This window comes from Echiichthys vipera, assembly GCF_963691815.1.
Source record: "Echiichthys vipera genome assembly, chromosome: 12".
In the NCBI taxonomy this organism is placed as follows: domain Eukaryota; kingdom Metazoa; phylum Chordata; class Actinopteri; order Perciformes; family Trachinidae; genus Echiichthys; species Echiichthys vipera.
In genome coordinates, this window is record NC_139837.1 from 24149332 (window position 1) to 24171574 (window position 22243).

A 22243-nucleotide genomic window follows, 5' to 3' on the forward strand; every position below is an offset into this window, starting at 1 on the left:
CACGCACGCACGCACGCACACACACACACACACACACACACACACACACACACACACACACACACACACACACACACACACACACACATTTACACTGGTAATTTCCAGTTTACAAGTGGAAAAGAGCATCTTTATTATAGCACGTGAAGGCAGCATAAGACAGCCCTCAGCAATAAAAAAATAATTTAAAAATCACTTTCAGCCCCAGGTTGCTCAGTCTTAACTCGCTGCAGCTTCCTAGAAAATCCTGGAAATTACCTGGTTTCCTGGTGGGCGGGGCTTACCTGGCAGGTGAGGAGTTGCTCCTCAACGCTGTCCTGCATGGTGAATGAACCTGCAGCTGCGCCGGCTACCAGGCTCCTCTGGGCTTTCTGCAGCCACAGCTCCAGCTGGCTGACCCTCTCCAGGCACACATGGAGGACACCTTCACAGGCCTGGGACACACACAACACACCAGGCTGAACCTCTCTGCTCCAGGATCACAGGTAGAGAGGGGGGGGGGGGACCTGAACAGGTTGCAGTTCTAATATAGATCTGTGACACTACTTCTCACACTTAAAGTCTTTCCCCTGCCTGGCTGTCCCTCTCTCGCTCTCTGTCTTTCCCTTGCTCTTTGTTTACTCTTCTCTTTCTTTCCCTCTCTGCTCCTCCCACCTGTGGCAGAAACCACTTCCTGGAGCGGTGGCAGTGCTCCAGTGACAGTGACTCTTTATCACAGGAAGAGCAAGAGAGAATGAGAGAGGCCTAAGGTTGCAGGGGTGGAGCTGAGTGAGCAGTAAACACAGAACACGAACACTTTGCTACTTTGTACCTGTCGGTCAACGGATCATTTATTCCATCAGAACTTTGTTTATACGTGTTCTTTTATTCTCTTCTTGAAACTTTCCCCTCTCATGCTTCTGTTTCAGAGTAAATTATGAGCATTTTGCACGGCAAAATTAAATTTAATGCATCAAATGACTGAACACAGTTGCCAGGAAACTGTTGAGGATTTGACAGGAGGTGAACACTAAGAGTCAACAAACCTGCTTTGAATGTCACTGAAGTCTAATGTGAATACACAGAGCCCTCTATTAGTTACAGGAGAATATATATATACAGTATATATATATATATATATATATATACTGTATATATATATTTATGAAAAAGGTTGTCTCGAGTCAGTGATATTTTGAGCCAAACCTTATAAGTCTGTACATTCAGAGGGAACATTTTGAGTCATGTTTATCTTCAAATTAATCATTTATGCCTTTGAAATACTTAATCAAGCTCTGAAGACAAGGCAGGCAGCCAAACAGCTTCAATAACCATGGTGTTAAATGTTCAACACTTAAAGTATATCAATATAAAAGTGGTCCAATTAGTGTCAGAGGTGAAAGGATACATGGAAGCAACAAACGATTCTTTTCATTGTTGATTAATTTGTTGAATATTTTATCGGTTAATCAATACACTTAAAATGTTGATCAGTTTCCCAAAGCCCAAGAAGATGTCCTCAAATGTTTTGTCCACAACTTGAAGATATTCCATTTACTGTCACAGAGGAGGAACAAAACCAGAAAATATTCACATTTAAGAAGCTAAAATTTCAAATTGTTCCCGCTCTTCAAACAGATACACAAATTATAAAAATAGTTGGCGATTAATTTAAATGCTCAATAAATCAACCAATCTTTGCAGCTCTATTTTGCAGGAAAAATGTAGTTATTCAAGTGCACAAAAAGTGCTAAATTACTAAATTTAGGCAAAAAATAAGTATTTTAAAACACAAATTAGTCATTTTAGGTTACAAATCAATAATGTTAATTAGAAACAATCTAAAATTTGCTCCTGTTGATACTTCCAAGGCTCTATGTGCATATAAATTCATAAGTTCAAATGCAAAAGGCAATAAAATGCAAGTGAAGAAAATGAATTCACCAGGGTTGACAGTGTAATTGTTGTATTAAAGGTCAAACATAAATATAATCAATCAACCAACCAACCAACCAGTAAACCAACAAGGAAGTGGTCAAAAACTCATCACTGCACAGTTAGATGGTTATTAGGAGGAGGAAGGTGCTTTTTGTCTGTGTGTCATGCTGAACCTGGGCTCTGAGTGTGACTTTTGTCTCTTCTTTATTATATTTTTTATCTACCAGGGCAGCTGCAGGATGCAGCGCCGTCCTGATGCTGCAGTCTGAATGTGCAGGTTGGGGAGGCTGCAGGCAACGTTAGGTTGAGAGGGTGCGTATACATGTGTGGTGGCTTTGGTTGCTACTGTTTCTAGAGGACTTCTGGATTTTAACCAGAACTTCTCTGTACTGAGTGTGTTTTGGGCAGGTCGGACTGAGTCTTTGGCCTGTATGCAGTTTGTAGTGTGTGTGTGTGCTCTCTGTGTATGTCTTCAGCCCCTCTGGGTCACCCCCCCCCCCCCCTCCATGCAAGCCCCCTCATGAGCTCTTGACACAGAGAAAGAGAGACGGAGGAGTAGATCACTGTTCTGGGTTTATTTGTATTTGTGCTCTTGTTTGGATATGTAGACAGAATGGAAAGACAAAAGTAGAACAATGTACAAATACAGCACATGCCACGTAAGACATCTCAGTATTGCTGCTTCCAGGTGAAAACCATGTACCTCCAAAAATGGCAGCTTTTTGGGTGTTGTTAGATTGCTATATTAATTGCTGAAATTATAAAGAAGTCTTAAGAAATTTTGCACAAGTCCAAATTTGAGTACAATCCCACCAATTAAATACTACTACTACTACTATACTTAATTAAAATGTGGAGTTATGTGGTTTTCACCCGTCATCAGTAGTGTGTTAATCAGTAATCATGTCAAACCAGTGCATTTTCATGGCCAGCAGTCTTAGAAAACTTTCTTAAGTACAAAATCTGCATTGTAGAGAGAGAAAATCAATTCATAACAAAGCAGGAATCTTTCTCCACAGTCTCCTGCTGCCAGGGAGTGACTGAGAAATTCACTAAAGGGATAATTACTAAGTTAATCAATCAACCCTGTAAACAACAATTTATTACCATATTCAGCTTATGGAAATTCAAATGGCAGATGCATGTAGGCAAGCAAGTTTATTTTAAACAATAATGCTCTGCATTTGCTGGTAAATGAGCTCAGAGAGTATATGAAAGGTCAGCAATCAAAAAGTTTATCTATTTTAAATCACCATTCCCTATATGATACAATATAAAACATAGTTCACATATTATAAAGTCTATTAGTACACTTTGTTTCTGCCTTTTATAAAAACATATTAACCCATTAGAATTAAGGTCCATGCAAAAGCTTATTACAGACTGAAAACCATCCACCCCACATGCTAAATATCACCAGTCTCTCTGTGTTCCATTTTTGGCAAAACAGTAACCACCACCCTGCCTACCACTTCTCACACAGTTGCAAAATAATGTGCTGTGTTCTTTTTAAACCACATCTCAGTGGTGATCACTCGTCAATAAATAGGCACAATTGTTCTGGGACTGGGCGAGCACAGTAGACCTTCACGTAAACACGCACCTCATTTAGAAAAGAGTACAACTTTGGCACACATCTGATTCATTATAAGTACTTTGTCCTGTCCTCTATTTTATTTTTTATTATGCACTAAGAAACTTAAATTCAAAATGCTCAGCTCTGAACTGTTGGAAGCCAATATATCAGAATTATCTGCCATGTAAATGCACTGTAGGTTGAGACGTTTCAAGAAGAACCTGAAGGTCTAGGCTTTGTGCTAGAATATTCGGTTCTAGGAAAATTTGTATTTCAGGTTTAGCTCTAGAAGAAGGTAGGAGTTTTGAGTTTGGTTGTATTGAAACAGCTCTAGAAAAAAAGTCAAAAGCAGGTTCCAGGTCTTGTTCTAAAAGTATTCTAGAGGACACCAGAAGAAATATGGGTTCTAGGTTTGATTCTACAAGATGTGAGGAGTTGGAAGGTTTGGAAAAAAAGCATTGGTTCAAGAAAGAAATCAAGAGCTCTACAGCTGATCCTGCAAAACAAATTGAGTTCTAGATCTGGTGTCGAAGAAGGGGTTATACTTTGGTCTAGAAAATTTGGGGAATTTCAATGAAGCCTTGAAACCAAGACTTGATCATGAACACATTGGGAGTTCTATGGTTAGCTCAAGTGAACCTTGGTTGATCTAGAATAGGTTATACTGTATCTAGACTACTGAGCTTTAGACTGATGTCTATGAGTGGGTATTATAGACTTAGATCGCTAGAAAAAAACTGCATTTGTTTGTTATAGAAGAACAGGCTGTTCCAAGTTTCCTTCATTCTAGAGGAAACTGAAATCTACGTTCGATTCTAGATGAGTTCTAAGGTTGGATCTAGAAGTAGTTGGGAGATCTAGAATAGGTTGTAAACATTGTTGTTCTATGCTTGGTTCTAGAAGGAATGACAGGTCTGAACACATCAGGGATTCTAGGGTATGTTCTAGAGGAGTTTTTGAATTGGCTCTAGAGAATATAATCTGTTAGTGTAAGGCTGATTCTGGAAGAAGTTATGGGATCTAGGTATTCTTCTAGAGGGGAATTTCCTGGCTCTAGAAGAAGCTGGATGTATAATGCTTAGATCAAGAAGAAGTGAAATGTTCTAGAGATACAAGTTCTAGATCTAGGAGACTACACATCTCTGCTGGGGCCCAGAGTTGGATTTGGAGACTTTTACGGTGGAGGTTACGGTGGTGTTTACCATGCTCTCAGGCAGTGACTGAGTTGTGACTGTGCCCAGGGGCTTTGATAAGGCTTCAGATGAACTTGCTTCTGTGGTTTCAGTGGGGCCCTCAACATCCTGAAGAAACATGAGCAGGGTTAGAAGATCAGTCAGGTCAGTCAGTTAAATACATGGATCATTTAGTCATCAGGGTTACCACGTGATAAGGATTCACACAATCCTGATACACACTGTTACTGAATTAAATTACATAATGTTATTGACATCTTCTTGTTATGTTATCTTGTTAAATCTGCCGTATTGTAAAATACATTAATGGCTGCTATCTGTAGTTTTCAATACTTAATTAAGGGCGCACTCACGCTGTCCATCCGTACTGTGCCCAAACGGGTTTTACGGGTAAAGCCTAGTTTGTTTGACCAGTGTGAGTGCAACCGCACTGCGCCTAGCTGCGGCCCACTTGCCGGCCACGGACTGTTTGGGAGAGGTGGGCTTTTGTAAAGCACGTCTGCACATGTACGAGCACGAGCATGCACACATGCACGAGCACGAGGACTACGGCGGCTCTGAAAACATAGAAAAAAAAAAAAAAAGAAAACGACGGACCCTGCGCGGACATTTAAAACAATGGCGGTGAAAGGTTCACGTTGGTGTGATGCGGAGGTGGAGTGTTTACTGCAGATTTGGTCGATGAAAATATTCAAAAACAGTCGGACAAGACGCACAAAAACTCTGAGGTCTATGGAAAGATTTGTAAACAAAGTGAGGCATCGCGATGACGTCGATCAGTGTGTTTGACGTGTTACGCCATGATGACATATAGACAGGCAAGAAGCATCCGCCGAGGCCCAGGCAGTGTGAGTACAAACGGGCCTGGGCCACGGGGGGAAAGGGGGGGGGGGGATAGGGGGCAGTGTGAGTGCGCCCTAATTGTTCCAAGAATTCAATTATATAAATGAGAAATGTAAAGTCATTTTACACTATTAGTTCACTGTTTTGGGCAGTAACTTTAACACAGTCAGGCATGCAGCACACATTTTTTTAAATCACAGAATTATAAACACCACTGAAACCTATGATTGATATAAGGCTGATATTTTATATTTTCATCAATTTCAACAAATCCCATGAAAAATAAACAAAGCTAACAATGCATGTGTTCTGTTGAGGGAGAAATGCAAAACAAATTGTAAAAAGAAAAAAATACATAAATAAATAAATAAATATAAATACATAAAAATACATACTTACAGTAAAGAAATATAAAAAATCTATAGTGAATACATATATTTAAAAATGAATAAATAAATAAATAGGGGAATTTATTACGATAAATGAATAAAGAAGCTAATTAAAACACAAATATCAATTTATGTAATATTTTATTGACATCTTAACATTTAATGGAATATTCCTTTATCAAGTCATTTATTCATTTATGTATGTATTTATACTGGCAGGTTCAGTGCTCCGCAGTTTTGAGACTTGGTTCGCTACAAAGTATTTAAGGCAGCAGGATGTTTTTTTTTATCTGCTCATGTGGAAATTACATTCAATAACTATTTTCCTTTTGTGATTTACTGCAGCAGCAAATATTTTGCCTTGGCAACCCGCCCCAGCAGAACGTTCTCCAGAGGAAACACTGTGTGAATTCCTAATAATGAAGAAACATGTCACCCAGTACAACAGTGTGGCTGAATGATGTGTTTTAACAGTTGGTTTTGTTTTGTTTTTTATTAGATCTGTTGCCAATATGAATAATTTCAATAGGAGCCAATGAGGATGTTTGACAGTGTTGAGAGTTAAATTACCTGTTTAACTTCTTCAGTCTGTTCAGTGCTTTCTCCAGTAGCACCTTCAGTCTCTTCTGGGACCTAACACCAACAATGACACATTAAAAATATCTACCGAAACAACAGAACCAGAATGTTAAATGGCTGAAAGAGAAAACATTGTTGGTAACATAATTCTCGAATCTACTGTCACACAGTTACAAACACTATTCAATGCTGCTCTCTAGGGGCAGGACAAAATCCAGAAACAGATGTGCAGGGAGGCTGAAGTAGAAGGAGGAAGAATGAATTGGAAACCGCAGTGATTAAAAAGATGTATTAAAGATCAGAAGAGGGTTTGTAGAAGCAGCAAGCAGCTGATACAATAAGTAGGGAGATGGCGATGGCAATAGAGGTGAGTAGGTGAGGGAGCTCATTGCCAGCAGTAATGTGGAGAACAGAGTGACCCAGGTCAAAGAAAGGTCAGATCTTAGTCATATAGTTGTTAGAAATGATTTAACTGGAATTGTTGGGATGTATGCCATGAGGATCATTCCTATGGCATCTGGTGTGGTTAATGCCCTCCTCCTACATTGTAAGTAGCTGACCTTGGGTCACAAGGAACTCCGGAGAGGGGCACGAGGTGACCAAAAGAGAAGAGTTAGACAGAGAAAGAAAATGATGAAAGATGAAAGGTTTGTCCACAGAAGCTCTATATCTTGTTTACCTCTGGCGAAGCGGCCAGGAAAGCATCCCAGAGCCACCATAAAACACCTCCTCCACCTTCTTCCACTCTTTGCTCCTGACTCCCTGTTTTCTCTCTGGCTTCTTCAGCCTGGAGCACGCCTTGTTGCTCCCTCTGCTGACACGGAAACACTCATGTGCAGAGTCACACGGGAGGTGGTCGAAAGTGCATCTGGGACACTGAGCTGCAAGCTGGCGACTGCTGCTGCTAATGACTGTCATTGTTTACTTTTGCACTAAAAGCATCTACAACATTGTTTATTAACCTTTAAAGAGATATGTTTTCTGATTTAAATCCAGTGTGTGCAGCTCAACGGTGTTTGGCCTCCCTCCGTTGCCCCAGCGGCGAGATTTGCCGAATGACACAAACCGTTCATCACCGTTTATCTGCACACACTGTCATGACACAGAGCTGGATCAAAATCAACAAAGTATCCCTTTAAGGCCCTGATGAGTGTCTGTCGCTCTAGTTTTTGCAGTGTGTCTTGAACTGTTGGCACCAGTCAGCCCTCATCAGGGGCTTTTCGGCAGAGCTGTCGGTGAGAGAAATCACTCTGATTGGCAGTTTCGTCTCAGCGAATCAGTGTACAAGAGGAGATACTAAAGGGAGGAAAGTAAAGAAACAGCCAAAGTCAAGAGGCTGTGAGATGTAAAACAAATTTGTAATATCATATTTGTAACGTCATTTTTTTCTTTAGCAAAAGCGGTTCATAATTGTGTTATTTTCACTCTCGCACAGCAATATTGTTTGTTCTGTCACCAACAGGTTGTGTTGTTAAAGTGCTAACTGGCTAACTTGCATCTTGTCACTTTTTGAGTGATAAATACAGACTACCACCCCCTGCTGGTGTGGAGAGTAGGCGTTAGTCAGAACCCAGCCCCTGACACAGCGACTTCCTGGTTGATCCAATAAGGAAGTGCCAAAAACGGCAGTTTTCCAACCATCCACTAGGGGGAGTTTGCATAATAGAGCAGTTTCAAAATTATGAACTAAGTTCACAGTAACAAAAATGAATACAATGATTGCCACAGTCTATATAGAACAACAGACAGCAATTATTTTAACAGCTTCAACAATAAAAATATACGTCCTTATCCAACCAGGGTTTACATTAGAACTGAGGGGACAGCATTTCCACATAGTTGCTTTAACACTTTGCTGCTGTCCATTCAGTCCACACATGAGCAGCTGCAGCTTTCACACCTACAGTATATTCTCAAAACCATGAGGAAAAACTTGCTTCTTGAATGGTCCTTTTAATGAGGAATTACAAAGAGTAAAACAGGACAGTAATCCTTAAGGAGCAAATGTTTTTTAATTTTAATAATTTTCCATTTCAGAACATACTTAAATGGAATACTTGAATCCTGGTTCAACAAACAAGTTACATGAATAATAAAACCAGGAACCAGGCTGAGGTAGGAAATGAAGGTTGAACTTAAAATTAATTTTATGAAAGCTGGGCTTTCCACTTTACTCAAAGGCTGCAGGTCTCTGACAACATGCTGCACCACCAGGTGGTCCAGCTGTGGCAGGGAGATGCCAATGGAGTCGCTTCTGTACGCAGTTAATGGGATTTGGGTCGAAGATCTGTCTTAACTGTCTTTTGATTTTTGATTTGCTTGCACATACCCTGAAATACCGGGTGCTTCAGTTCAATGTGCCATTTCAGGTTTGCTGTGGATGTGACTGAAGTGCAGATTTTTTTTTTTGAAAGCTGGCGTGCAAAATCATAAAACTCATTTAACCGAGAATATGACGCCTCCTCGCTGCTTTGTCCCCTACACGTTGCTGTCGCCTCCATGCTGTGTTTTGTTTTGATGATGTATGTGGCGGTGCAACACTGGCGGCTGGTGTTGCCAGATTAGGTGCTTTTCCCGCTCCATATTTAGGCCCGCTTACGATGTGTTTTAGCCTTGGTTTCGCCTGTAAGGCTCTGTAGAAATCTGGCGCCCTACTGAACGAAGTTACACTGAGAGAGCATGTCATTCACATACACCAGAATGAACACATACACAGTAACGTTCATCAGGCAGAATACAGTATGTTTAGTTCATGTTCGCCCTAAATATGAACGAGTTCATGAACTACTGTTCAGTGAACGTGATCAGGCACAACACTGCCGATGTGGATTTGCCACATCCATTTTTTCTATGCTCAGAACTTATGTGCTCTTTGGCCAAGAGATCTAGTCTTTGCAATATGTTCAAGTTCTACTTTTTCGGCGAGACACAGGCTTTCGTCGCCACTGGTTCTTCGTGTCTGGGCCTTAATAACCTCTAAGAGAAAGGGAATGTTTGTCTATTTGTTTCTTAATAATCAGGGTATTTCCAAAAATTTCTCCACTGATTTTAATACGATTTGGTTGAAAGGAAAAATAAAAAATAAACTTTTAAATGCAGATCAAAGAACGTTTTTTTATAATAGGATATCAAATTTGAATATTATATATATATCTTGCATATCATTTTGGAATAATTTCCTTCTGAACTCAGTCTGACATATCAAACATATGTTTTAGAAACTCTGGGATCTCCACTAGAATCTCAGAGTGCACAGCAAACCGCAAACTTCCGCTCAATGTCCCACTATCTGCACTCACACCACCATGTATCTGAAGCATGCTTCATACTTCACATAATTTCCAATAGAAATAGATATTAGTATTAAGCATGCAGGGGAAAACAAAACATTTGCAAAATGTTAAATAACTTTGTTAAAATCACATGGAGGAATGGGTTAGCAGCCATGTTAGTTACCTTTGAAGACCACGGGGGGTGAGTATTTAATATTCAAAACCCAGGTTTCATTATGCAGTGATGGTAAGTTCATGTAAATCAGATAATAGTGAGAATGAACACACTTTAGTGACACTCCACTGAAAATCACATCTCTTCTAGTATCCAAAAGTCAGTCAGTACATATTTATTATTGATTTATTAAGAAAAAAAACATAAAGCCATTAGGATGAACTCGCAGGCTTCCTTACCTGAGTGCTGTCTGACGTCCTAAACTGTCTCTGCTCAGATGAGGACCGCTCCACAGTCAGCAGCGATGCTCCCGATGTCTTCAGTATGTCCTCTTTAACGTGTACAATTCGGATTTCCCCTCGCTCCGTGTCCTTCTCCTGAGAGACAGCACAGGGACAGCTTGTTTTTTTCTACACATGATGACTTTGGGGCTGCACGTCATCTTGGCAATATAGGATTTTAACTCCACTTAACCAAGTACTTTAACTACTGTCACAGTCCAGTTGTGGCAAGTAACTCAGTATATGTATTATATTATTTAAGAACAGTACTTAAAGTGAAATTCTGGCGTAGAAGGTTCCCAGGGTCTTTTTTCGTCAAATCCACTCATCAAATAAGCCATTGAGACAATTTTTTTGTGTAACAATTATTAACGTAGAAATCCCAGACGGCCGCTAACAGTCGTTAACAGCCGAATGTGGATAACATTGATTAGCTTGAGGCAGCACGGTGAAGGCATTTAAACAGCTTTTTGATTTTAAGAGTGTTTTAAAGACTTACCTACTGGCCCCTGTACCAGCTCCTCTCATAGTAATGTCCATTCAAATGAATTACCAAAGTCAATCCAAAAGGAAGGAGCCCATTGGTGCTTTGTTTTCTGTGTAGGGCCTCTTCTCGTGCTGCTGCAGAGGTTTGCTGTTATTTTCAGCGGTATTAGTGGATAAAAAAGCAGTTTGAATGCCTTCACCGTGCTGCCCCGAGCTAATCAGTGTTAACCGCATTCTGCTGTTAGCGATATCTCCGTTAATAGTTTAATTATCTCGATGGCTTATTTGATGAGTGTATTTGCTGAAGACCCTGGAATGATTTTACGCCGCGGAATTTCACTCAAGATACAATTCTGAGGTCCTTTTGCTTTACTTGAGAATTTCCATTTTATGCTACATTATATTTCCACTCTAATGGCTATCAGAAGGAAATATTGTACTTTTTACTACACAACTTTAGGTGTTTAAAGGCAGGTTTAATAAGCCTAATAGTGCAAAATATAAATCAAGTTATAAATTATGTATTATTATAGGTTAAGCTACCCATCAGTATATCCAGTCATTAAAATGAGCTGCACCTTTACCAGCTGCAACAATCCCAAACTGATATTTCTCCACAAACACTGACAAAATGATACATTATCTAAAGCTCTCATATTCTGAACAGTTAACCAAACTCACGTCAGCCTCCTCTGACGTGGACTTCTGGAGTTGAGACTGAGAGGTCGTCTGCTGAGCCGACGGAGCTTCCGCAGCTGACGGAGCCGACGGAGCTTTTGCTTGGTCTGGAGTCGGTGGCTGCTGGATGAAAAGGGCAGGGACTTTCTACAAAAAGAGTAAAGGTGAAGGTTCAGTGAAGGCCAATTCTAGTTTAAATACCTGACCAAGCGACAAATGGATTGTCTCACTGACCTTCTCCAGTTCCAGAAGCAGAGTCTGGAGCTGGTCCACCACAGTGAAGACGGTCAGAGTCTCTTCAGCCTTCTCAGGGAGACAAAGGCCTGGTTTACACTTCTGTATCTCAGCTATGGTCCTCCTCATGGACTGGATCCTCTGCTCAACAGACTGTACATAGAAAGGGCATTCAGAAAAACAGATCTCTTTTTTCTCTTTAGTATTTCTGGCTGACAAAATGGAGCCATAAAAGCATGCAAAGTTACAAAAAAAGGACGTTATTGTAACAGTTTTAGGGTTCAGTAATAATACACCAGGTTAGAGGGTTCTTTGTACAATTTAAAATGTTAGTTTGCTGAGAATCTCTTTCAAATCAAAGTTTAACTGAAATAGCCTCAATCAAATCGATATGGAATCGAATCGATTCAGGAAATCAGTGGCGATGTCCAGTCTTAATACAAACAGCTAAACGTTCACCAAAAGGCTTCTTCCTTCACCAATCTCACCTTGAGGCGTTCTTCTCTGGGGCTGGGGAAAGTCTCTGGAGACGACAATAATGTCTTGATCTCAGCCACGTCATTCTCCATACGGTGGACTTCACCCTCAATGGCTTCCACCTCCTAGACAGCAAGGGATCAATCAATATATTTGGCCATTCACAAAAAGGGAAAGTACATGAGCAAAAGAAAGAGGATTAAGACTCACGTCAGCTGCGTGCCCAAGGTGAGACAGAGGAGCCGTGAAGCTTTCTTGAACGTCGGCCACTTGGTGATCGGCTTCGTCTAGTTGTTCTTGGAGAGTTGTGATGTCGCACACCTGCGACATCTCCTTCAGGACTGAGCTGAAGCCCTGCAGAGTCGTCCGAATCTGTGCGGAGTCATCCAGCACCATCTGCAACACGAGAAAGACGTGTTGACAAACATGTTGAGATTCAAAAAAGATCCATTTGTTTTGCATTACTTTCCAAGTACATTTCTGCAAAAAGGCAATTCAAAGTGCTTTACATAAAACATTAAATAGCAAATAGAAACATTTAAGAAAAATCAATAAAGAAAATATGAAATAAAAGCAAGCTAGAATAGATAACGGGTATAAAAAACAAGGATAACAGTTACAGGGCAGTGTGAGAAATGAATGGCAGCGTCAAACAAATGTTTTCAGCTTTGGTTTAAAAGTACTTTAAAGTATAATGTGCTGTAGAAAGAAAGGGTCGTGTAAAGTAGAGCACGGTTCAGTGTACTGACCTGCAGAGTGTGAACATGGCTGCTCAGACATTTAGCGGTGGTGTAGGAACAGGGCGTAGCGAGCCATGACTTGGCTTCTGTCATCCAGCTGTTAGAGCTGCTGATCATCTCCTGATGCTCCTGAAGCCACGTGTGAATCTGACCAGCAAAAACCCAAACAATAATTAGTTTAAACACTCAATCATGAAACTGTGTGAACATTGTTCAACAACAACCAACCATTACAAGCTCTGACATACACTTCTAATCAAAATCATGGGAGTTTAATCTGAAAGAGCAGCTTCTGACACAACAAAGTGGTATTTATTGTGCATGTGGGGAAAGAGAAGCACTTGCAATGCTTGTACACTGATGTTTGTGTATAAACATGAAAGAAATACACAGCAACAGAGAAAACTTGTCATCACACAAACATTTGTTGTTTGACACCAAACTAATCTGGAGATGTGACAGCTTGTAATTACAACTCACAAATCATTAACTGGGAATTATACAGATGATGATGGGACACAAGTGGTTTGAGGTGTGAAAAAGAGGGCGGAGGGGAATTGGAGGCTTCCTGACCTTGCTGAGGAGGGTGGTCCTCTGCTCTGCCTGTTTGGCCAGGTGGGAGTGGAGCTGCTGGACCTCCACAAGTCTCTCAGTGAGGGTCAGCACCTCGTCTGGCTTTTCCAAGTCCTGCATGTCCACCTCAAGTGCCGCCACACACGAGTGCCACACGTCTAGCTCATCCCATGCACGCTGAGCACACACACACACACACACACACAACCACACACAATCATATGTTAATTAATTGATGATTTATTCACTTTAAAATAACAAAAATCACAATTAATGCCTTGACGTTAAAGCTTTTAAAACAGCCAGTGATCAATCAATAACCTATAAAATGATTCAGGGCGGTAAATCGTGAACACAAGATAACTGCATTAGGAGAGGATAACAGGATTCACAGTAGTATGAATGACTAACAGCCAAAGAATGCGAGTCTATTTTACAGAAGCAGGGGCACTCTGTTCCCTATTTGATGTTCCTATTTGCCCAGTTCTTGACAAAGCTCAAAATGGGGCCAGACATGACCATATATGGATGAGAGGGTGAAGCTAGGAGGAGTGAGGGGTGGATCTGACACTGTGGTAACGACCTGCCAATCACAAGGTAGCCCCGCCGTAAAGCATCCCCTGCTTTATGGTCATTTTGTCTCTAAATGGGACCATCATTTACAAAAGATTTAGACAGAAATTCATTAGGAAAATGTTTACTGAGGAAATAAATCAAGTGAGCCAAAATCAAAGTTTAGGCTCCTTTTCTCATTGACTTCTATACAATCCCACTTCTTTTTGGAGCCAGTGGAGTCTCCCCCTGCTGGACATTAGAGAGAATGCAGCTTTAAGTCTAGAGAGCAGTTTGAAAATGTATGTGTCAGGGGTTGGTGTGAAAAAAAAGTAGTTTAAGTGGAAAAATGTAAACTAATTGTGAGCTTAAAATTAAAAGTATTTTCAAATGGTGGTTTTAGATAACCATGACACTCCTACTGAATACATAACTTCAGCTTTAACTTGGATGCTAATTTCCTCAAAAAGGTTTGGGATCCAGCTAAAACCATTGAGGACATAAACAGCAGCAGTACAAGACGGGGAAGAAAAGTTCCACTCTACACTTTTGTTATAGAGTTGATTTGTTAAATATTACTGCTGAGTTTATTCTCAAATCTGTAAGAAGACAGATTTCACAGAAGTATTTATGCAGCTAGGCCACCTCCATGTCACCACCCACCTTCTGAGTGATCTTAGCTTGAGTCACATTGGGACTTCTCTGTTCAAGTCTTTTCTGCACAGACAGCAGTCCAGCATGGATCTCAGACAGCTTTGCCCCCAGTCTGTAGACAGGACCGCTCTTCTCCACTGCCTCTCCCACCTGATGGATGAATCAAGTACCGGCGCCAACAATTACAGAAGAAACAAGTTTCTGTTCTCAAGCCATTGTTACAATTCAATTGCACTCTAAATCTAGATCTGTAGAAGTGTGGAATTTGTTAATGTCCCAAAGATTTGATTATCAATCGTTTTCTTCCTGTCTACACCTACACTATAAAAATGCAATTTTTTTAATGAAATGTTAATTTATCTGTATGTAATTATCTTTAAATTCAAGTTGAATTGTAAAGGCTTTTCTATACCATATACAGATGTAATCATATTAGAATATTGGTTCAAGCTACCAAAAGTATAATAAAAAATACATTTTGTGTAAACCAAAGTCTTATGTACCTTTACTTCTACTTGCTGCAGCGTCTGTGTGACCTCCTGCAGCTGGCCTTCGATCTCCACCGGGACCAGTGTGTACATGTCCGAGTACTTCATCTTCAGGCTCTCCATGATGCGCTTGAGTAAAGCCTTCTGGTTACACAGCTGGCTGTGAACCTCCTGCAGAGAGAAAGAAAGAAGAGAGAGAGAGAGAAAGAGAGAGGAGAGAGAGAGAGAGAGAGAGAGAGATAGAGAGAGAGAGAGAGAGTGAGAGGAAGAAGTGAGGAGAGAGAGAGAGAGAGAGAGAGAGGAGAGAGAGGAGAAGAGAGAGAGAGAGGAGAGAGAGAGGAGAAAGATGAAGGAGAAGAGAAGAGAGAGGAGAAGAGCGAAAGAGAGAACACACACACAGAGACACAGAGACACAGAGACACAGAAAATCAAAATGAGAAAGAATCTGATAAAGTTTTGTGTCCTGCAGTAACAATGAACAAAAAACCTCAACATTTACTGATTTTCTTTGTGACATTTTGCGCTACAGCTTTGTGTGTAAATTATTGGTCAAATAGTGAAAATCTTGAAGTATTTTGGAACAAGAGGGACTCGGACATCGATCTTATCTTCACCTCTCAGCGAACAAACTGCTTGTAAGCTGCCAGTGCTTTGTTCAGCAGCTCTCTCTCTCTCTCTCTCTCTCTCTCTCTCTCTCTCTCTCTCACTGAACGTGTGCGTGCGTGCGTACACTCGTGCGTGCGCGCGCATGTGTGTGTCCGTGGAATGACTGTCATAAAGAAAGATCCGCTTACAGCACTGAACAAAAGGTGTCCGGTACAAGAGGAGGGGTGAGTGTAGTGGGAGTGATGGTGTGGGGGTTCGGGTCTTTCACCAACACAGATCTTCTGCAAGGGAAAGGGAAATGTGTGTGTGTTTATGTGTGTGTGTGTGTGTGTGTGTGTGTGTGTGTGTGTGTGTGTTTGGAGAGAAAGCTGGAGTGGATGTGGAGATGTTGGCCTCTGCTCAGGTTTCAGGACAAAGGCCAGAGTGATTCTGAGGGTCGCCGGGTTCATAGTGAACACCAAACACCGAAGAGCGTTCAGGCCTGAGGCCAAGCCAACGGTTGGATTCAGGCGTTTTATATTTACTGGACACTTGCTTCAGACAGTCAATGGTCTCTGTCTCACTGCATTTATTCAAAACGTCCTTTAGAACAGCTGATCAGAGAAGCGTTGGAAATTAATACATTATTTTTTTTTTGGGGGGGGGGGGGCATCCAATTAAGCCATGCCACTGTGTGCAACACTTATTAGACTCATAATATATATAATTTATCATTTTCAGTGTGCGTGCAGGTGTGTCTGATCTGGAGAAATGAAGTGTTTCATGTACTGTTTTTTTAAAAATAGCACTGAACTATAATATTCGTTGAGTACCAATGTGTCATTGTATTTTCAGTTCTGATGATAAAACTGCTCCTCTCTCATTAGAGACTCTTTATTTACACTCTACTGCCTGGAGGAAGAGACACATTCGAACTCTGAGCACACTGTGATGACCTGTTTAGATGAAGGACCTCTGTGGGATCTGGAGCCAACCAGAGGTCTTTTACATTTTAAGACCAATTAAAATACTTCCAAGGCAGGAATGAGGCTCTCTCAGGAGGAGTGGGGGAAAATATGCACTTTTCAATGGTTTTCAACATTTTTGGAAGAATGTTATAAGATTTTTCAAGTGTCATGTCAAGAAAAATACAAGAATATAAACTTAACCTGTTGGAAGAAAATGTGGCTCTCCAGAGGCAAACCATTTCCACGTATTCTGGGGCTGCCCCACATCGAACCGGTATTGGAGCGGCATTCACATCATATTAAACACATTAACCCTTAATTTTGAAATTCTGTATCTGGGTCATGTTGTGTGCTTGAAACTAAGGAGGGACATAAAGCTGCTTCAGGCTCTTCTGGCTGAAAGTTAAAAATCCATTACCAGGAAATAACAATAAGAAAGTTCCCTCACTTCAGTGTATATAGTTGTCTTTTTAAGATTGTTAATATGATGATGCAGTTACTGCAACTATGCAGGTTGTAAGCAAGTGTGTAAATGTGCTAAATCTTTCATATTCAGTGGAATACACAAGGACATGTTCTCAGGGAAGTATCCATGGATGCTCATGAAGGACCAGGAGGACTGTCCTTGACTACACAAACTGTGACCTTCGTTGACTCTTGTTGGTCGCCTGTTTGCATAAATGGTTGCATAAACAGGAAAAGGACTATAGAAAATACCAATTTTGTATTATACATTTTGCAAATTCCTGCGAAGTAACTATGAAACGTTCTCTTGAGGATTCTGACCAGAAGAAAACAAACAGGTGTGGTGTAAACCTGAGTTGAGTGTCCCACCTGAAGCTCCTGCGTGCTGCTGCTCTGCTCCATCTCTGAAAGAAGACCGACTGTAGCCTGCAGCCAAACCCGAACACCCTGCAGCTCCTGCCGAACCTTTTCTCTCTCCTCTAGTTCTGTCCTGGCTGCCTTCAAACCCTCCCTGCTCCTCTGCTTTACACTGTGAAAACATATGGACACATACGTCCAACAATTTAAACAATCATTTAACAGCTTCATGAGCCTCTTACCTTAACGCCATGAATATGTTTGCATTGAGAATAACATCCAACATTAAATTCAAAGCACTGTGAGTATAAATGTGTTTAAATACCGCAACAACCTCAGAGGCACTGCATTCTACGGCCAACCCAATTTTTTTATTGCTAATTCAAGTTTAGGAGGGCTTGTGGGTAATTGAGTATTTTGTTTTGCCTTGGAAATCATCTCAATTTAGATTTTACAATCTTCTTACCTGTCATATCGACCCTGCATCGCCTGCAGCTGCTGAGAAAGTGGAGTGGGGGGAGCCTGCTCTAGGTGGGCGGGGACCCCTTGCAGCCTGGCAGAGCGCAGTTCAAGCGCGGACAGGGCTCGATGTTCACAATCCAGTCTGTCCTGGTACTGTTCCCAGGACTGCAGCAGGTCATGAAGGTCCTCAGTAGAGGCCTTTACCCGGGAGCCATCAGGGAGCTCGGCCTCCACCTGCTCCAGGAGAGCAGAGGCCTTCTCCACCTGAGAGGAAGGGCCGCACGAGTATGGTCTTAATAATTCTTCATAGTTATATAAGCCAACAAAGTAACGTAAAATAAATATGTCTGGGGACTTTAGATGGTTTGACTGGAAAGATGTCCTTTCAACATGTGTGTATTGTGTGAAAAGTCAAGGCTAATCTGGAGTTGAAGAACACTGCTCTTACTGAATATTAATTAAATCAGTCGCTGCTAAAAAAAAAAGTTAATCCTAGATATTTTTACCGTACTGCACTTTTACTTACACTGTTGGTAATTTGGCTCCATTCTGCGATCCTCTTTTTACTACGAGTTGTCAACTCTTGTGTGCAGCGTCGTAGTCTTGAGATGTGTTTCCAGAGAGCAGCCACGATGGCCTCCCTGCCTCCACGACAGCTCTGCTCTGGGCACCATTCCCTCAGCTCCTGCAGATGCCTCTGCAGGGATTCCACCTCCTCAGAAACAACCTGCACAACAGAGTCATCCACAATACATTTTTTTTTATGAGTGAAGATTAAGTGGTAAAAAGCAACGGTGACCAATCAACTTCCCTATGAGGTTAAAATCCAAATAAGTAATCAACAGTTGCAACAAGAAAACCATTATCGAGGTCTCCTTGAATATTGTACTGTTCTCACTTTTGGACATTACTTTTGCTTCAAAACGTAACAAGCAATGAAAAATAATGGCCCCCCAGAGAAGTGAGCCTCAGGGATACGTCTCATACGTACTCTGAACTTGGTGTGCTGGTCAATGCAGTCAGAGAGACAGGTGACCTTTTGACGGATGAGCAGTGACATGCTGTCCTCTGTGCTCTTCATACTCTGAGTGATTTCCTCGTGGCACTTGGTGTATTTTCTGTGACGTTCTACACAACTGAAAGACATAATTTGTTATCTGTTGCTTTCCAATAAGAAGATGCAGCTTCTACTCACATACAGTACAAATCTGTGAGCCCTTTACCTGCTGAGACACTCCAGTGTTATGTGGCCCTTTGCCTCGAGAGTGGACATCCTCACCAGGAGCTGGCTCAGAACATTCTCCTGTTGCTGCTCCACCTTCCGGGGGGACAGGTAAGGATGCAGGGCGCCCTGGCTCTGGAGCTGCTCCACATGGGTCTGGAACTTCTGCTGCAGCGAGGCCAAAGCCTGCTGGGTCTTCTCGAGCCTTTCAGAGCAGGGTCCGGTTGAGCCCTGCAGGGGCAGCAGAGAGACCTCGATGTCCCTCAGGAATTCTGCTGCTTGTCTAACAGCACAGGTGTAACCTCTCAGAGACCCTATGGCCTGGGAACTGTTCTCCTAAAATACAATAAAGACAACATCTTATCTTCACACTCTCATCATATTAGGGCTAAAACATTATAGTTTGACTTTTAAGTGCTTTTTGTTTGTTTGTTGCTTTTTTTTGGACCATATAATAATAACGCCCATTGTTTAACGGTGTTGAAAGTTGAGGCAAGTAAGGACAACAGTTTGTATAGGTTATTTTCCAAATTGAGTGATTAGGGTAATATGGTAACTGTCAACTATGATAAAAAAAATCTAATTTTTAAGATGACAGATTTTGTTGTTGTGATTGCAGATGTAATGATTTCTACAGAAAGAGTTAAGTTTGCTATGGCCTTGATATGACCTGTCTTGGATTCTGATTTAGTGTCAAATACTTTAAACCTGATCTAGGATGGGTGGCTTTCACTTTATCATGACGATTAAAATAATGTAAGACACTGTAAGGTGAGAAATACAGAAGTATATGAACGTCTAACGTTATTGAAAAGTCACTGTGAAACCCATAAAAACATTTGAAAATCACAAAAAAACAGAACAATGCAACTTGCCATTCGTGAGTCACATTCACTGAGGACTGCAGTCTTCAAGTCCTTCAGGTCTTGGGATCCACTTCCTTCTCTGTTTCCCTTCTTTCGCTCCAGAACCTCCAGTGCACTCATTCTTGACTCTACAGACTTTTTCAAAGACATGATTCTCTGGTATTCGTCGCTAATTGCCGTTTCATTTGGCTCCAACATGGGGCGTTTCTGGAGCTCCTGCTGGGTCTTCTGGAGGAAGGTCTGAGTGGCTGCCTTCTCTGAGTTGAGGTCCAGTTCCTTCAGCAGGTTCCACTCAATAATGCTGAGGTTGTTGTAGAGAGTCATCTCCAAGGTGTCATGGCTCTCCTCGTTTTGTTTCAGCCTCTCTCGCTCTGTCCTCAGCTGTGAGGGGTAAAGATCAGCAGAGATCATCTGGAGTTTGGAGCCGGCCTCCTCAGACATAAACTTTATTAGAGGAAGCTGGACGAGGAGGGTCTGATAGACTTTGTACTTTTCCTCCAGCGCCCTGCTGTCGTCTTTGGTCTGACAGACCTGCTCCTGAACGTTCTCCCTGAGGTCCTCCAAACACTGCCTCCTGTTCAGATAACTTTCATGACCTCTGGCTTTCATTGCCAAGGTGACCATTTGGCTGAGAAGTTCAGAAATGACATTGTGTAGTTCCCTTGTCTTTTCCTGGGGAATCCACGGTTGCAGAAGATCAACCTGGGACTTTTGCTCCAAAATCATGTGTTTGAAAGGCTCTAGAGCTTGCAGGGACTCGCTTGTGATGGGGAACCTGTATCTACTCAGATCTACTGACATCTGCCTCAGGCTTGTTTCAATGGTAACCAGTTTTTTCTTGCTTAAATCTACAGTCTGTGTGAGTTTGTCCAGCTCTTTCTTGTTGGCCTTCTCATAGCTGCTGATGGCTCTGATGTCCTCCTGGAGGTTGGTAAGTTTGTCAAAAAGCTGACAGTTCTCTGTGATGCTGAGCTCAGAGGCAATGTCTTTACTCTTTATTAAAAGAGAATCACAGACCGCAGCCTGCTTCTCCGCCTCAGCCAGGGTCTCTTGGATCTGACGAACTCTGCGGTCAAATTCAGCAGGGCTCCTGAGCTCACTGTCTGGACTCCTGGAGGTCTCTCTATGCAGATGAGCCAAAACCCAGGAGTCTAGGTCAACAATCTGCTCTGACAGCTTTTCTCTAGTCTGCAGTCCTGACTCTATCTCTCTCACAGCCTTAGCTAGCTTCTCAGTAGTCAACTTTGAGAGTTCTTCAAGAGATTCCAGAGAGGAGCGCACCATGGGCACCTCCTCAGCCTGGTCCAGTTGTGGAAGGAGCTCTATTACCTCCTCCACCAGTAACTCCAGTTGGCCCTGTTTGGCCATGACCTCAGACTGCAGCTTCTTCAGATCTCTGAGCTGCCGGTGCACCTCCTCAGGGAGGAGAGCCACTCTCCTCCTCCTGCCTTCAATGTCACTCTCTGTCAGTTTTGCCCATGTGAGGCCATCCGTCATAACAACGATAATTTTCTCCATTATGGGGTTGCTGCTGTTCTGAGTTTGAGAGGACACAAGTTCCTCAGCGCTGCAAAGTTGGTCTTTGATCCTCTGAAGCCCCTTCTGTATCTCTGTTGCGTCCTTCTCCTTCTGTGAGCTGAGTAGCAGCGCGTCTGACAGCTGCTGCAAATGAAGGTGTTTTTGCCGGGCCGCTTTGCATTCAGCATTAGCCACCATCAGCTGCTGCGCCTTCTTGCAGTTCCACTGAGTAACTGAAGGAGATTTGGCTTCTAGGTCATTTCCAATTGTTTCCAGATGTTCCTGAAGGCCTGATATCGCTGACAAAAGGCTGCTGGTCTCCTGAGAATGGGCATTTGTGTGATATAAGGTCCTCTCCACAGCTTTTTCTAGGCCTCTCCACTGCTCTTGGAGGTTTTTCTGTTCAGTCTCTGCAGTTGCTCGCTCAGACCAGCTGAGGTGGGGGCATAACTTGGAATGGGTCACAAGCAACTCCCCAAGTACTATTCTGTTCTCTTCCATACGTCTCTGTAAGGAGCACAGTTGCTCTGCCTCCTTGGAGCTGCTCTCCTTTGGGGACCTGAGAGAAAAAATGACGGTCTTTAAATCATGTGCTGGGCGTTTACAAGGTTTCAGATTTTACAATATATGTGCATGAGAGGGAGTGTTGAGATGTACATTACATTCAATGTTATTATAACAAAAATATTGCTG

At 41.9% G+C, this 22243-nt stretch overlaps 1 protein-coding gene across 1 annotated transcript in view; it reads right to left on the reverse strand.

The window, feature by feature from the left end:
* The window catches only part of syne2b (spectrin repeat containing, nuclear envelope 2b), a 164918-nt gene that overhangs the window by 62253 nt on the left and 80422 nt on the right, over positions 1-22243 (reverse strand). The window contains exons 63-81 of the mRNA XM_083924627.1: positions 20042-22109; positions 19168-19502; positions 18936-19080; positions 18471-18671; positions 17949-18208; positions 17495-17654; positions 15123-15278; positions 14629-14769; positions 13414-13590; positions 12850-12987; positions 12311-12496; positions 12112-12225; positions 11624-11776; positions 11393-11536; positions 10184-10321; positions 7177-7311; positions 6489-6551; positions 4627-4794; positions 285-434 (exon numbers count right to left, since the gene is read on the reverse strand). Coding sequence (XP_083780753.1) covers positions 285-434; positions 4627-4794; positions 6489-6551; positions 7177-7311; positions 10184-10321; positions 11393-11536; positions 11624-11776; positions 12112-12225; positions 12311-12496; positions 12850-12987; positions 13414-13590; positions 14629-14769; positions 15123-15278; positions 17495-17654; positions 17949-18208; positions 18471-18671; positions 18936-19080; positions 19168-19502; positions 20042-22109 — 5032 coding nt within the window. The remainder of the gene's footprint in view (positions 1-284; positions 435-4626; positions 4795-6488; positions 6552-7176; positions 7312-10183; positions 10322-11392; positions 11537-11623; positions 11777-12111; positions 12226-12310; positions 12497-12849; positions 12988-13413; positions 13591-14628; positions 14770-15122; positions 15279-17494; positions 17655-17948; positions 18209-18470; positions 18672-18935; positions 19081-19167; positions 19503-20041; positions 22110-22243) is intronic.